The sequence below is a fragment of the Suillus bovinus genome (assembly GCF_016758785.1).
Source record: "Suillus bovinus strain UH-Sbo-P2 chromosome Unknown EDB93scaffold_72, whole genome shotgun sequence".
NCBI lineage: Eukaryota > Fungi > Basidiomycota > Agaricomycetes > Boletales > Suillaceae > Suillus > Suillus bovinus.
The window spans coordinates 76,533-92,390 of record NW_024542128.1 but is presented as its reverse complement, the minus strand read 5'-3'; the positions used below and the strand labels follow the sequence as shown (position 1 = coordinate 92,390).

General features: G+C 48.6%; 2 protein-coding genes across 2 annotated transcripts; both read left to right on the top strand.

Moving 5' to 3' along the window:
- Positions 1-22: 22 nt before the first annotated feature.
- EDB93DRAFT_1339666 (uncharacterized protein) lies at positions 23-1,042 on the top strand (the record flags this gene model as incomplete). Its single annotated transcript, XM_041455427.1, has 3 exons — positions 23-593; positions 640-816; positions 881-1,042. The coding sequence occupies exons 1-3, from the start codon at positions 486-488 to the stop codon at positions 1,040-1,042; spliced, it is 447 nt and encodes a 148-aa protein (XP_041303643.1). The 5' UTR covers positions 23-485.
- An 11,427-nt stretch (positions 1,043-12,469) lies between these two features.
- EDB93DRAFT_1254343 (laccase) lies at positions 12,470-14,597 on the top strand (the record flags this gene model as incomplete). The annotated part of the gene is made up of 12 exons (XM_041453598.1): positions 12,470-12,594; positions 12,645-12,696; positions 12,749-12,817; positions 12,875-13,024; positions 13,077-13,161; positions 13,211-13,238; positions 13,295-13,997; positions 14,054-14,074; positions 14,131-14,279; positions 14,335-14,358; positions 14,412-14,473; positions 14,524-14,597. 12 exons carry the CDS (start codon positions 12,470-12,472, stop codon positions 14,595-14,597), a joined length of 1,542 nt encoding a protein of 513 aa, XP_041303642.1.
- Between the last annotated feature and the right edge of the window lie 1,261 nt (positions 14,598-15,858).

Below are 15,858 nucleotides of genomic sequence, written 5' to 3'. Positions count from 1 at the left end.
CAACTGTAGAATTTGAATCAAACTAACACTCACGCTGAGCTTGTCCTCGTCTCGATCCAAACTTCGAATTGCGATCTTACTAGTTCAAACATGCACAAATAGTGAAAGGCAGCAAGTGCCAAGCGCCAACTGGTTACTGCATCGATTCCGAATGACGAGCGATGATAATCTTGGATGAACATCGTTCCAATAAGTACTTTCACCTGTCGAACAACGCTGCCCCTGCAAGTTAATTCACAGAAACAACGGTGAGGTTTCCTGGTGGCCTTTTGTTTGATCAACTCCCTGTTTCAGCTGTCGAGGATTGCTATCATTAGTCCAGGCTGAGCAGCCAATCGATAACGGGCGCTTCCAGGTCCACGTCATTGCAGACATGTGTCATGTAGGCGCTTGTCGAATCTGTTCGTTACCCACCACGCATCCTAGTTCGATTGCACCAAGACACCTCACAACACGCACATCCATTTACCTTTCTCATTTACTAGATGGATGAAAATAACCCTACTTGGAAGAAACCTTGGAGGCGGCTGAAGCAAAGTCATTCAGACCCTCATTTGGCAGAGGAGAGAGGCGGGAGGGCAACCAGTTACGATGTATGAACTTTTATCTTGACAACTACATTATCTCTAATCATTACAGCCGTCCTCTCTCTCGTCTTCGAGAAATGGATCTCGTGGACGACTCATGGGGTCAATGCGCAAGATCTTTGGCAAGGTGACCAAGCGCCTCGCTCGAAGCGCTCGACAATCCCCCAACCCTGAACCCACGGCTGCAAGTTCCAGCCTACAGGACACCCAACCTGTTCAGTCAACTAAGGTAAGCGTAACTTCAACTCTGAGTGTGCCCTGTGTGCCATGATTGGTACTAATCGCTTCTGCAGGATCTCACCCTTCCCACTCTCGAACCGAATTGCGAGCAGTCTTCCAATTCAGGCATCATAGAAATAAGTTCGACTAACGAAGTTCGGAATAGTCTTATTCGTCTCGACGAAGTGCTGACGTCTACTATGCTCAGGCCGAACATCCCGACCCGAAGGATGTAAACGAAAAAAATCGCTAATGCTAACAAAGGTCTCGCAGGCACGAGCCAGGTCCCCGCATTACTCCAAAAGGCGTCTTCCGCGATCAACGACGTACCATCCGTTTCTGATAAAATCGACACGTTCTCCGCGTTGCTTAAACCTTTGAAGGCATTCAACTCCGTTGCCAACGTGATCGCAGACGTACGACCATCTATATCATTTCTGTACGTCACTAACATTCACACCCAGGCCCATCCTTACGCGAAGTTGGCGTTGTGTATCTTCACTTCCGCATCCGAGGTAAGCTTCTTTTTCGATTATTGCTGTCGCAGATTGACAAAGTTTCGGTTACAGATGATTCTCCATCAGGCAGACCGTGACCTTGCTGTTTCCAGTCTACTCTCAAAGATCTCTGAAGTCTATACGTTCATCACGGAGAAGCAGGAGTTGATCGAGATGGAATCTATGCTAGCGATATACGGAAAAATAGCGCAACAGACACTGGAGTGCGCAGATTTCATCTACCGTTACTCTGAGACAAAGAGTGTCTGTGAGTCGATCTTACTCCTTCGTCTCCTTCATCTTGACGTTGTCTTTTTCGATAGGGAAAAGACTTGGCAAGCACGTTATCAGTGAAACAGACAGCAAGATTCAGAGTTACAGCAAGGCCCTCGACGATCTCATGCAGCAATTCCAAGGTCATCTAGCTCGTGACACTGTGATCACTCTTCATCGTGCCGGTAAGAGCTGACCTTATATTCACTTTGAACGTACGATGATGTTAATGATGCGTGGCCTAGTCGACGATCTGGACTTCAGCGGCATGGTGTATGCGGATGCTGCCAGTTTCGACACCTCCAAACGGTGTCTCCCGGGTACTCGTGAAGGCATCCTGTCCCAGATCCAATCCTGGGTCTGTAGCACGGAGAAAAATGTGCCTCAGCTCTTGTGGTTATACGGCACTGCAGGAAAGGGCAAATCGGCTATCGCTCATACTATAGCCAACTGGTCAAATGAGCAAGGCGGTCTGGGAGCCTGTTTCTGTTTCGATCGTACACGTGTAGCAGACCGTCGGCACGAGAAAATGTTCACTACAATCGCTCGTGACTTGGCTGACTGCCATCCTACCATGCGGCGCGCGTTGGCGCGTGCGGTTCATGATCGTAATGAGCTTAGACATAGCGCTGACATCGCAAGACAGTGGCAGGAGTTGGTCGTAGGACCAATCAACGAGGCCTCAAAAGATCTCAATGCACCCGTTCTGGTAGTTATTGATGCGTTGGACGAGAGCGGCGACGAGAAATCCCGGGAACAAATTCTGCGTCTGCTTGCTGGCGACCCGAACACCACTTCCTCACAATCCTCCCAACTTCCAGCAAATCTCCGCATTCTCATCACCTCCCGCCCGCTCAGAGATATCGGGGATGTCCTGCAGACCGCGCCGCATGTTCTTCCTAAACCTATAGATGAAGCCGAGTCGACGGAACATGACATCCAACTCTACATCTCCTCCATGCTGAAAGGCCCACACAGCACATTTGACACTAGACACTTCAAGATGCTGGCTGAGAAATCCGATGGCCTGTTTGAATGGGCTCGTCTCGCCTGTGAGCATATCAAGCGTAGGAACCAAATGGGCCCAGATCCGATGGAACGCTTCGAAGCTGTGTTGGCTGGAGCATCTGCAGAAGGAACGCCTCTACTGGATAGTATGTATAAAGCCATCCTGGCAGAAATTATACCTAAGGCCATGATCCCCTGGTATCGCTCAGTGATGGGGCAAGTCCTCGCATCGTTGGAACCACTTCCCATGGATGCGCTGGCAGCTGTGCGACTGCATTTTCCACCCGTGACTACTCGTTACAAAGTGACAAATGTCATTGAGCCTCTCGGTTCGCTGTTGATTGGGGCAACAGAATCTCAAACCCCCATTCGTCCCCTTCACGCATCATTCTACGACTTCCTCACAGACAAATCGCGCAGTGACGACTTCTTCATCGATACATCGTTGGTACAGAGCGACCTCGCCTTTGCCTCACTCCGGGTCATGAAACACGGACTTCGCTTCAACATCTGCTCCTTAGAGAATTCGTACTTGCCCAACTCTTCCGTCCCTGATTTGGAAAAACGAGTCGAAAAATCCATCCCGGCTGAGCTATCATACTCATGTCGGTTTTGGGGGACTCATGTCGCCTCTACGTCATTCGAATCATCACTCGCTAAGGAAGTCGAAGCTTTCTTCGATGGAGAGCGCCTTCTTTGGTGGTTGGAAGCACTGGCTCTGATGAAAAGCCTCAGTGGCTCGGCAGTGACCCTGTCATCTATTGCAGACTGGTTTTTGGTGCGTAGCTGAATCTCATTCTTTTCCCGGCAAATTCTTACGAGCGGTGGGGTGGTCGTAGGGTCAAGCCGAGTTTACGCAAGTTAGTGACGCGGTCAAGGACACCCTGCGTTTCGTCCGCACTTTCGCAGCCACCATCATACGCAGCACTCCCCATTTATACTTGTCTGCCCTGCTGTTCGCTCCTACGCAGTCGAAAATGTTTCGCAAGTTCGCTGCAAAGTTTCCTTGTACCCCCCGCATTGTCGCTGGCCATGTCGAAAATTGGCCTCAGATGGAAAAGATAATCTACGCGAATGACTTTGTTTCCTCGGTTGCAATGTCACCAGACAGAAAACGCATTGCATGTGGTTTAGACGATGGAACGATCCAGGTGTGGGATACAGAGACTGGCGAGGCATGGCGTGCCCCTCTTCAAGGCCACACTAGCAGGGTTAAGTCCATCGCATTCTCACCGGATGGACATCGCATTGTTTCAGGTTCATGGGACACAATAGTCCGTGTGTGGGATGTAGCAACCGGCAAGACATTGAGTACCCTCCGAGGGCACACTGGCTGTGTTCAGTCCGTCGCAATCTCACTGGATGGAAATTGCATAGTATCTGGTTCGGATGACAAGACAATCAGGATGTGGGATATGGAGAATGGCAAGGAAGTGGGCGACCCTCTTCGAGGGCACACTCACTATGTTTTATCTGTTGCAATATCGCAAGACGGGAAACACATCATATCTGGTTCACGTGACAAGACCGTCCGGGTGTGGGATGTAGCAACTGGAAAGGCATCGAGTATCCTCCAAGGTCACACTGACTGGGTTCGGTCCGTCGCAATCTCGCCGGATGCAAATCGCATAGTATCTGGTTCAGATGACAAGACGATCAGGGTGTGGGATATCGAGACTGGCAAGGCAGTAGGTGACCCTCTTCGAGGGCACACTGGCTATGTTTATTCGGTTACAATCTCGCACGACGGGAAACACATTATATCTGGTTCAGGTGACACAACCATCCGGGTGTGGGATATTAAGACTGGTGCAGTAGTTAGGATCCTCTCTTCAAGGCCACACTGCCTCGATTCAGGTCTGTTGCAGTCTCGTTGGATGGAAGTCGCATAGTCTCCGGTTCATGGGACAAGACGATTCGGGTGTGGGATGCCGACACTCTTACGGGCAAGGCATCAGTCGCTATCCCTCAAAGCCACGCTGGCTCCATCAACTCAGTTGCAATCTCGCCCGATGGACATCGCATTGTCTCCGGTTCAAATGACAAGACAGCTCGTGTGTGGGATATAGAGACTGGGAAGGCATTAATTGCCCCTCTCGAAGGGCACACTGATTCTGTTCGGTCAGTTGCAATCTCGCCTGATGGCAAGTGCATTGCATCTGGTTCAGATGATAGGAGCATTTGGGTGTGGGACATCGAGACTGGCGAGGTTTTGGGTGCGCCTCTCCAAAGCCACACTGACAATGTCTACTCTGCTGTATTCTCGCCAGATGGAACTCGTGTTGTGTCTAGTTCATCCGACCGCACCATTCGTGTGTGGGATATGCGCACTCACGAAGCACTTGGTGCTCCTCTCAAAGCTCACAGTGACTACATTCCATCCGTCGCAATCTCGCCAGGTAGAAATCGCATAGTATCCGGTTCATATGACAAGACGATCAGGGTATGGGACATGGAGACTAGCGAGGCCATGGGTGACGTTCTCAAAGGGCATTCTGACTGGGTTCGCTCTGTTGCAGTGTCGCCGGATGCAAAATGTGTTGTGTCTGGTTCAGATGACACTACTGTTCGCGTATGGGATATTGAAACTGGCCAGGCATTGGGTGCCCCTCTTGAAGGGCACACTGACTATGTTCTCTCTGTCTCGATCTCGCGAAATGGGCACCACATTGTATCCGGTTCATACGACAAGACAATCCGGATTTGGGATATGAGAACTGGAAAGGCACTGGGTGCCCCTTTCCAAGGCCACACTGAATCGGTTTCGTCTGTCGCAATCTCACCCGACGGCAAGCGCATTGTATCTGGTTCAGACGACAAGACCATCCGGGTGTGGGATATAGAATTCCTCAACCAGCCCCACCCTACCAAAGTGCCTGCGATATGCTTTTCATCTAACCCAACCTACGCTCTTCAGTCCGCCTCTTCCTTTCTCCAGGACTCTTCTACCCCCGCCTCTGTTGTTGCGAACGAGGATGGATGGGTTGTAGGTCCTGACGGACGGCTTCTTCTCTGGATCCCACGCAATTTTCACCCGTTCATGTATGTACCCGGCAATACGCTTGTGATACCCAATCATGCCTCGCAGTTCGATTTGAGTCGTCTCGTACATGGCACGTCTTGGCACACCTGTCGGGAACAGGAAGCTGCCTTGTCTTCGTTATGATATACATGATTCGTACCATACGTGTTTATCTTGGCCAGGGTTTCTTCGTCACGTATAGGTCAATACACAATGTTTCTATGATACTCCAATCCGATTTTTACTAAATACACAATCGTACATTATGTTGTTTCCACTACCGCTGCCAGCTTTATACATATATTCTGTCTCCTTTGGGTACCGGTGTGGGCGTGAGCTATTAGTGTGGAGTTGTGTGTTGTCAACAGTGCTAATGAGTTTTTCAGTTCGGACGATCACCATCATGTACAACACACTGCACATCTGCACATTTGGTGCTGCTGCAAGTATTTGATTAGATCGACAACCAGTTCGCCGGCCTTCGTTTTCTAAATGCAAATAATTTAGTTATACCCGCCTCATGCTATTCTGGCGCCCAATTGCGCCTCAGTTCGATTTCTCCGCTATCTGCTTCGTTTGTTCCACCGTCGGACTCGCTTCTAAGATGCATCCACTGGGAGACCATAACAGGGATTGCACTCCCAGACTGTAACCCTCCCCAATACCTTCGATTATATTTCCCGTCGTGTCGACTTCCGCACGCAATCGTCTTTCCGTCCTGTGAAACTTCGTGAAAGTGCCCGTGCAGATATGTCCCCTCCCTCGCCTTTCTACAGTCCTTCAAAAATAAATCCCGTATCGCAATTCTACTTGCGCATGCTTTGGAGTTGGTTTGTTGACAGGGTTCGACGCTCGGTTCGCGCGAGGGTTCCAGAGTCGAGCTTCCCCAGTACTAGTGCTCGTCGTTGCAATGGATTCTATGTAGTCCAGAAGACACAGCTGTCAGCGTTGCGAGGCGTAATTCGGTACTGGAAATCTTCTGCGTTTTTCTGGCCGACTCAGTTCGTGATAAGGTCTCACACATAACAGTTGACTACTCACCTGTTGCTCTGTTGATTTCTCGCTTGTAGCGAGCCAACAAGGAGGTTGAGTTGCATCTAAGGCAATGTTCAACGTTTGTTTATATGATCATACGGTAAGTTCGTCTTCCATCTTGGTTGGTTCAATGTCACTTATGTTCCTCTTACAAATAGCTCTGACACTGCGGTGGTATCGTCAATACTCCGAGTTAAGGATGTTAATTCCCATATTTTTTATGCCTGATCTTACAGCACAGGGATGTCGGCTCATTGAATAGTCGTATATCAGCATCACGAGACGTAGGGACAAGCCACTGCTCGATGCATTAACTTTTTCAGAATGGGAGGGCATCATGTCAACAAGTCTAGCGATTACTTTCCCTCCAACGTCGTGCGCTTGCCATTATGATGTTCATAGTGGTAGCATGCCATCATCGTGTACGTGTGGGCTTTTCTAGTCGAGTTCCTATGTTGATCGTCCGCTGGGCAAGCACAGCTTCAAAGGGCTCGTGAACTTCAGCCCATCAGAGTAAGTTGTTCCCTGAAAGTATTTGATATACGGCTGACACGTGTTCCAGGAGTGTTATTCACAAATCGTGGTAGTTCTGCATCTATGCGGAACACGAACCTATGCTATGGACAACAGCCCCTGTGCTTAGCAAGTCGCGTCTATTTTAGAACGTGCCGGCCACCCCTTCCTGATTTACTAATGCCTACCTGTATAATCTGCCAAGCCTCCATTCCTAGGCTGCATAATAATCGACATCGGTCGAACTCCGTAGGCACTCTAGTTAATGAGTCGACCTCCCCAACAACCGATAAGCCTGATGGACGTTCGTCTTGGGCTCATCGTGCTACGGAATCTCCGCGCTCCCTAAGTTACATGCTGTCGGATTACAGTATGTCCTTTTTCAACTGCGGAGATATGATTAGACTACTCATTATTCTGTCAGGTGTTCATTCCGCACAGTAATAGGTGTTGTGCTGCGGGGGACGGGAGCTACGTACTACTCACGCTCTTGAAATTTGCTGTAAGCCGACCTTCTGATTCAAACCTGCGATTGGTTACTGGGCGACTGCTGCGCAGTCGTAGCTTCTGCTTACAAACAGATTCATCTCCGTGGCATCGCAGTCGGCGACTGTTAAATCGCCGCTGCTGTGCTAGGTCCAGGTCTTGCAGATCAATAGTCACAGGTATCTTGTCAACTCTGCCGAGGCTTAGCACTTAGTATGGGTATAGGTTGGCTAGCGATCGGACCGTATTTCATTTAAAGTGCTCCATTGTGGGACACGGCAGAAAGGAGTTGGCCTCGTGGCAATTGGCAATTGGCAAAATGGCAGAACGGTGATTGGCAGAATGGCAGAATGGCAGAAGTCGGCAGAATGCATTGTGAGTGTCTTTGGCTCTTTTCGACTATGCTTCTACTACGACAAAATAGGTTTGAACAATTACAGGATCCAAGTTATACTTTCTGATAACCAAATACGTGAATATTTCACTCAGGCGCGCTCCTCATGAGCCTTTCTTCCTCAATGAAGTTAAGTGGTATGATACCTATGTAGCTCACTCCAGTCGATAATGCAGTCATCCATTAATCCGATACATCACCTGCAATCAAACTACCACCTGCCGCGTCATTTTCTCGCAGTTGTCAATAGCCAGCCTCCCGTGTCTCGCACTCGACTCTCTCAAACTCCTCCATCAACTCCTCATCAGAATCTGCTGCGAGGGGAGGAATTCATGCAAACGATTTTTTCACTCATCGGCAAGAGCAACATTGATTCCGTGTTCAGGACGGGTACGTCGCGGAAGCCGGTAATATTGGGGCATGTTCTTAGTTGATTGGATTTGGGGTGGTTGTCCTCGCGGCCCTCGATGGATGCCGGGCGCATCAGTAAACTGGCGAGCCGCATATATTGCGATATTTTTGTACGCCTAATGCTTCTTTTTTCCTGCATATCGGCGGCTTACCAGTTGGGTCGACGGCCACATTAGCAGACGGGACGATAACGTGGAAAAGCGCAGGGCGGTAAGAAGATAAGACGCGTTGGGCTATATATAAGAATCGGTGTCATGCCCGATGTCCAATCAGAGAAGTAGGCAAGGACGCGTCATCGAACAGGCTGCGTCATCGTGGCTTACACCGGTTTACTGATGCGGCACTAGTTACATGTGCAATTCAAGTTTTCTCCCAGGTAACAAAGTTATCGGACACTTGCAAGTTTTTGGATGGTGATTGCACACCATGATACGTTCAACATTGTATTGTGAGTAGGAACGAATACCAGGTTGTCGTATTTCAGGCTACTTTTGCTAACAGCCCTCGAGGCCTCAACGTTCAACCGTTAGGCCAAAAGGCAGTGATAATCGAGGCTCAACTTTGATTATCTCGCGATGATTGTGGGAACTCACCGGGCTTACCTACTACCAGCACTTGTTACTTCCCCTCAGGTTTTACCGTGACAGACGAAACCTCATGCACATGCCAATCAGAAGGTCGTATTTGCCAACCGGTTTCTCTCGCGCGTTAGTCTATCATGCATCAGCGCTCAGCGTTTATGATATCGAGCACCAGTACCGATCTCACCCAGCAGTCCTCTCCCATGTCAATAATAAAGCATGCCGAGTGCGAACTGGCTAAATAAACAGTACGGCCATCAAATCTGTGGAGAGCACTCCACAGAACCGACGAGTCGGTAGATCAGCATCACGCACAAAAAGTCTAATTCAGGCAAATTGCTTACTCTTTTTAGACGTCCCGCTCTCGTGGCGGATCATCTTTAATTCGGACTCCGATCCTCCGTCGGACCGTCTCTCTAAACCTCTTTCCAACATCTCTCACACAGATATATCCGAATGGCTAGGGCTTTGAAGCCCTCGATATCTATGACACAGCCTAGATTAAGGGGATATGGCTATTTCCATGTCTTACGCGTCGAGGGCCGCTCAATTCTTGGGCTTAGTTCGCGGGCTCATTCTAGCTGTCAAAAAATGCCTCATCGGCATCTGTCGAGTCCGTTCCAGCACAGGAGAAACCGTCACTAGCGGCCCGGGTAAGTTTTGTTTAAATAGCGGGAACGTGAGCTGATATATATAGTTATACCCATAATAGCTGCTTTATGATGGCTTGGGAATCTGACGAGTATGTACAAGCTCTCCTTGCTGTAGTCGGTGACAAAATTATATCGTTTGCTACTAGGAACAGATACGAGGTTATCCCAACTTCTGCTGATCGCCCCTGGCCTACTGCTGGCAATGGTCACTGGCAGAATAGCGCGCAATGCGCAGTCTGCCAACACTCGGTGACTTCCAGTAAGGTTTTTTAGGAACGAATCTATCTTAATTCTGCCTTGGACGAATAGCCGAGCTGTATCATTGGCAGAAGGTCGCTGTCAACGATTATTAACTGGTGGCTCCCGCGCGTTGACCCATCAGCGCTCAGCGTTTGCGATGCCGAGCACTAATACTTATCGTATCGATCTCACCCAGTCGACATTCGGGCAGCTCTCTCTCACATGTCAAACTCCGGATTTGATACAAGCGTTTGCGATGTCGAGCACGAGTACTTGTTGTATCGATGTTACCCAGTCGACATTCCGGACCCTCTCTCACATGCCAAACTCTGAACTTCATACAATATACCGAGTGCGAAATTATCTGTGAAGGGGTAGGTACCCCTCCATAGCTGAGTCTGTAAATCATCGTCGCACACAAAAGGTCTAATCTAAGCAATTTTCTACAGATGTCCCGCTCTAGGAACTCTGGGACGGATCGTTTTCGTTCTTGGATTCCGATCTTGCATCTGACCATGTACATCGTGCTCTGTGCGTCTGTATATCCTCTAATCCATCTTCACATATCAATTCTGTCAGGGCTGATTCCAACATCTCTCACACAAATATACCCGAATGCAATGCTGTTGCATTCGAGGCTTCGATATGAAAAACGGCTATAAATTAACTCTCGATGTCTTACGCGTACGTCGTTACGGGGCTGCTCAATTCTTGGCTTAAGCCTAGAGTTCACCTGTCAAAAATACATCATTCGATGTTCGGCAGATACCCGGCCCGTCCGTCCGCACCAACGCCCACAAATGATGCGCCGTCTATCATGGAAAGTTGAGTCGTTCAGTGCAGGAGAAACCACCGCTAGCGCCCCAGGTCAGTTTTGTTTGAATAGCGGGAACGTGAGCGTCCAGCTTATACCCGTGTTTGATGCGGCATGTTCGAATAGCGCGAACGTGAGCTGATATAAAAATATATACTCAGCCTATACCCATAATAGCTGCTTTCTGATGGCTTGGGAATCTGGCGAGTATGCATAGGCTCTCTCTCCTTGCTTTAGTTCGTGATTGATCAGTCTAATTTACAATATTACTAGGTTGCACGTTTGCGGCTGTTCAACTCGCCAACTCCGAGGAGTACTCCCTGTGCTTCAAGTTCCTGTGCTCTCGACGCCTTGTTCGTACCATCACCGCATATCTATAGCGGGCAGCACCTGTGGGAAGATCAAGCATATGGCATTATGCAAACGTGACATGATGAAAAGAAGCCTTTGCACCGAGGAACCTGATTGTGTGGTCCTCGTGTACCACTAATAGGTACTGTCAGGTAACGATATTCGAGAGCTGCCATGAGCAATCCATCATGAAGGTCATCATCGTTGTTATGCATACTGTGGTCATCGCCATCGTCGTCCAGCCAGTCGCGAGCCTCATGGGGAGTTGGATTTGCCCTGCGAGATGTGTTGGGTGCGCCATGCTTGATTCACGCATTGCAGGCCATGGCGGGATCAGCGTGCTTTCGGCAGAGTGGCGGACTTTTTAAAAGTGTTCAAGTGGGGTGAGCAGCCTAAGAATTGAGCAGCCCGTAATGGGTTTACAGACTACGATTAGCCGATGAGTCAAGTTTTCAAAACTTTGACAGACGTGTAAATTCTTACGGGAAGTCGTGCCCTACATGCGTAAAAGAAGTTTGATGACGGTAGGTGTGCCGACAATGACCATGAATGGTTTGCTCAGGCAACGATTCTACTACGGCTAAGATATCTCAAAAAAACATGAGGAAGACATGCAAACGCGTTCAGGCACTCCAGTCGATCGTCAGGCCCCTACCAAGCTTCGAAGAACTCGTCTCGTTGATGGAGAGATCAAAATCTTCATTCTACAAGTCCATAATGAATTAAAGTTGATCCGCGGCTAGATTCCTATAGGTGGGAATCTGCGGGGCACGCGTCTTTGCTCACGTGCATTAGCAAAGAGACCACCCTAGCACGAATAATCCAGCAGACTTTGACGAAAATAAAACCAAGTAAAACGAGGGTTCTAATACTCATTCATCGATGTGCCACATAATTCTCTGACTCAAGCCTGACGTCAACGTTCCTGTTGCCGAGTAATTCCTAAAAAGGAAACCGAACGGTGACACTAACTCGCTCCATCAACTTGCCACAAAATCGAGAAAGTACTAGGCGCCTCCTCTTGACGTCCTCCTTTTCCAGGTCTTTTCTGAACACGGTGCTCCGGCATTCCCACACGGCAATGAACGACGTGAGCAAAGACACTGGCTAAATGAACACGGTGCTCCGGCTTTCCATACCTGCGACATACCGCGGAATTAGTGCGTCATAGTCGATTATTTCGATCCACGAATCGGAAGATGTGCAAACCAACTCTCTGATCTAGTACGCGAAATAATTGCCTCACAGTCGATTATTTCGATTCACGAACCGGAAGGTTATACATAGACAAATCCTTCGATCGGGAGGCTATACCAGAAGCACTACTTAAGCCGAAGGATGCAAGGTGTTTCGCTCATCATCTTCTTCGACTGGAGTGTTCAGTCATGTTCCAACTCTTTGTATTCCTGGGCTTTCTCGCAAGCCTTCGGGTTCATGCAGTGACTATTGGTCCAGTTTCTGACCTCGTCATTACCAATGGTGTTGTAGCCCCAGACGGGTTCGCTAGAACGTCAGTGTCCGCTCAATTTTCGACCTATGTGATTACTGAAGTCATTACAGCGCAGTTCTTGCTGGCGGCAGTCACCCCGGTCCCACTATCATGGCTCAGAAGGTAGCGTCTACTTTGCATGCATATACTCTTGATCGATCTCATGTGCATCAAGGGCGATATCTTCAATATTAACGTCACGAACCAATTGACGAACGAGACGATGTTAACGAGTACCAGTGTTGTAAGTACCCCCTGATAAATGCACGTACGAGCTTACAATAATGTCTATCGCAAACAGCACTGGCATGGACTATTTCAACGTCACAGTAACCAAATGGATGGCACGGCATTTGTTACGCAATGCCCAATCGCTCCAGGAAACTCTTTTCTATACAACTTTACTGCTGGCACGCAAGTAGGAACGTACTGGTACCACTCTCATTTTGCAGTGCGTTTGATTTATCCATGATTCACGGTCTCGGTAACTGATTACAATTTAGGTCCAATACTGCGACGGCCTACGAGGTCCGCTGATTATTTACGATCCTGACGACCCATACAGTTCATGGTACGATGTTGATGACGGTGAGTGAGTTCGACGAAATGAAGTTACGCTTCTCATATCCGATTAAAGAATCTACTATTATCACATTGATGGACTGGTAAGAAAAGCAAAGGTTGATGTATTTTTCTGTTATTCAATCGGTTTGCTTTGTAGGTACAACATTCCATCGCCTCAAGTACAGAGACAAGTGACCCCCGACGCGGTGCTCATCAACGGTATCGGGAGTTATGAAGGAGGGCCGAACATGCCATTCGCCGTCATCGACGTTCAGCCAGGAACGAGATATCGTTTCCGCTTGCTGAACATGGCGTGCAAGCCGAACTACATCTTCTCGATCGATGGCCACAATCTCACGATAATCGAAGTCGATGGCCAATACGTCGACCCGCTCGTGGTAAACTCTATTGATATCTTCGCTGCGCAACGATACTCGTTCATTCTCGAGACAAACCAGCCTGTCGACAACTATTGGGTGCATGCTGATCCCAATACGGGTGACAATGCCACAGCTATCTTACGATATGCAGGCGCTCCCATCGTAAACCCCGTGAACATGACGACCTTAGTTTCGGAAGCTCTGAATGAGACCAGCCTACACCCTCTATTCCCGTCTTCGCCTCGTTTGATGGGGGAACCAGACATCACACTTAACCTTACGCTTGGGAAAAATCTGTCCGATTACAACTTCCTCATCAATGGCCTCCAGTACACTTCTCCTGAGCTCCCCGTCCTATTACAGCTGCTGAGCGGTGCTCTGACGGCGGCGGATCTTGCACCTACCGGCTCCGTATACACTCTGCCACGGAACAAGGTTGTCGAAGTTATATTCAATCCCGATAATTCCCCCGGGCGTCCAGTGAGTCCTTCAGTAATGTGTGTCCTTGATCGACTGGGACTGACTTATTTTTACAGCATCCATTCCACTTGCATGGGGTATGTCATGGCGTGTCATCTACATACTCGATGGACTAATAATGAATGGTTTATAGCACAGTTTCGCTGTTCTCAGAAGCGCTGGAAGCACCAGCTATGACTATGTCAACCCCGTCATGCGTGATACCGTGAACACTGGCGTCGCCGGTGATCGTGTGACTTTCCGGTTCATCACTGACAACCCTGGGCCTTGGCTGTTGCATTGGTAAGTGTTATATCTATGTCTTTTTAGCTGGTAATGACTTTCGATCTATCTGCAGTCACATCGAATGGCATCTATACACGTGAGTTACTCCTTTCGCTGAACGTGGACTCGAGTTAATCATTGGGTCCGTAGCGGATTAGCTATAGTCTTTGCAGAGGCTCCTGAAGATGTGGCGGCTGACCAGCCTGTCAACAGTAAGCACCGAGCACTATGAACTAGACCGCGTTCTGACGATCAGCATTAGGTGCTTCGTTGCAGCTCTGTCCGATATACAATAGCATTCCTCATCAAAATTTCCCTCTCCCTCCCGTTGATTGATGTGTTTCGGTTTATGCCTTCTCTTGGTCTAGATGACACCAAGCAGGACATTTTTTAAATCTGATTTGTGCTAGTGGACTCATGATACAGTAGGGTAGGATACAGTGGATAGTAACTCGTGCTCATCATCGGAGTCAGCGTAAGATGACTCCGGATCCCGATCGCTGGCTAGACGTTTTCCTAGGACAGACATCTAATAATTAGTTGTCAAGACTTGGTTCGAGATCTTTATTACTTGCTACGTAATCGATCGGCGTGGTGGATAAATTAAAATGGTTTTTCATTGTTCAACGACTGCTAGAACCCGTTGTTGGATCTCACCGACCCATAATTGCTTGACGAGCCTTGCGATGAGGATGTCGGTGGACTTGAGATGCAAGCAAAAGGTTTGGCTGGAGGATGAAGCCAATACTACTGTCCTTGGTTGTGATGGGTCGCCATGAATTGAATGCTGGGTGTGACGCTCTCGCCGAGAGATCATCCGAAGGTATGATTCCTATAAGGTGTCTGAGATGCGTTCTTGCATAAGACATGCTGCGATTGATCTTACTGTAATAAGATGTGTAGGTGGTTTTTACCGTATGATAATGTATTGTCCGCGCTGGCATCAAAACATACCTCGTCATGCTTCGCCTGCACCGCCTCCTTCTGCAAGAATCTGAGGGAGCTCACTGTAATACTTGTTCGCGGCTGCGCGAATAAAAAGGAGATGTTCTATAAAGGCGTGAGGTGGCTAGTCTTCTGTAAGATCCGGAGTTCCTCGGATGTGAAGAAGAGATGGAATAAAGAGAGTTGACTATGATGTTGTCAGTAAATATATGATAGAACGGTTTTAACTAAAGCAGGACGTACATGAGGAAGCCATAGGCAAGTGCGTCGGACACCGAAGAAGGCTGAGTCCTCTGCATCATGGTCTTCAAATGGGTAGTTTCTGCTCATATTCTTTTCTTAGACTGCGGTCCATTAGTATTTGAGTGATGCTGAGGTATGCAAAATAAGAGTCGAAGCTTGTTCAATGCGAGTGACAGTCGGCGATGTTGAAATGCGTCCTGCATGTTTGAACTAAATCATCACCCTTCCAAATGCGGCCTTCGATTATATCATCGCGTCGCGTCTACTCCGCAGAAACTTCATGAAAGCACTGGCAATATACCGACACACATGCCCCTCCCTCGCCTTTCTACGGTTCCCCAACAATACGTATCGTATTGCAGTACCACTCGCGCAATGTGCTGTCGTCTCACGATAAGGGCGTTGTCAT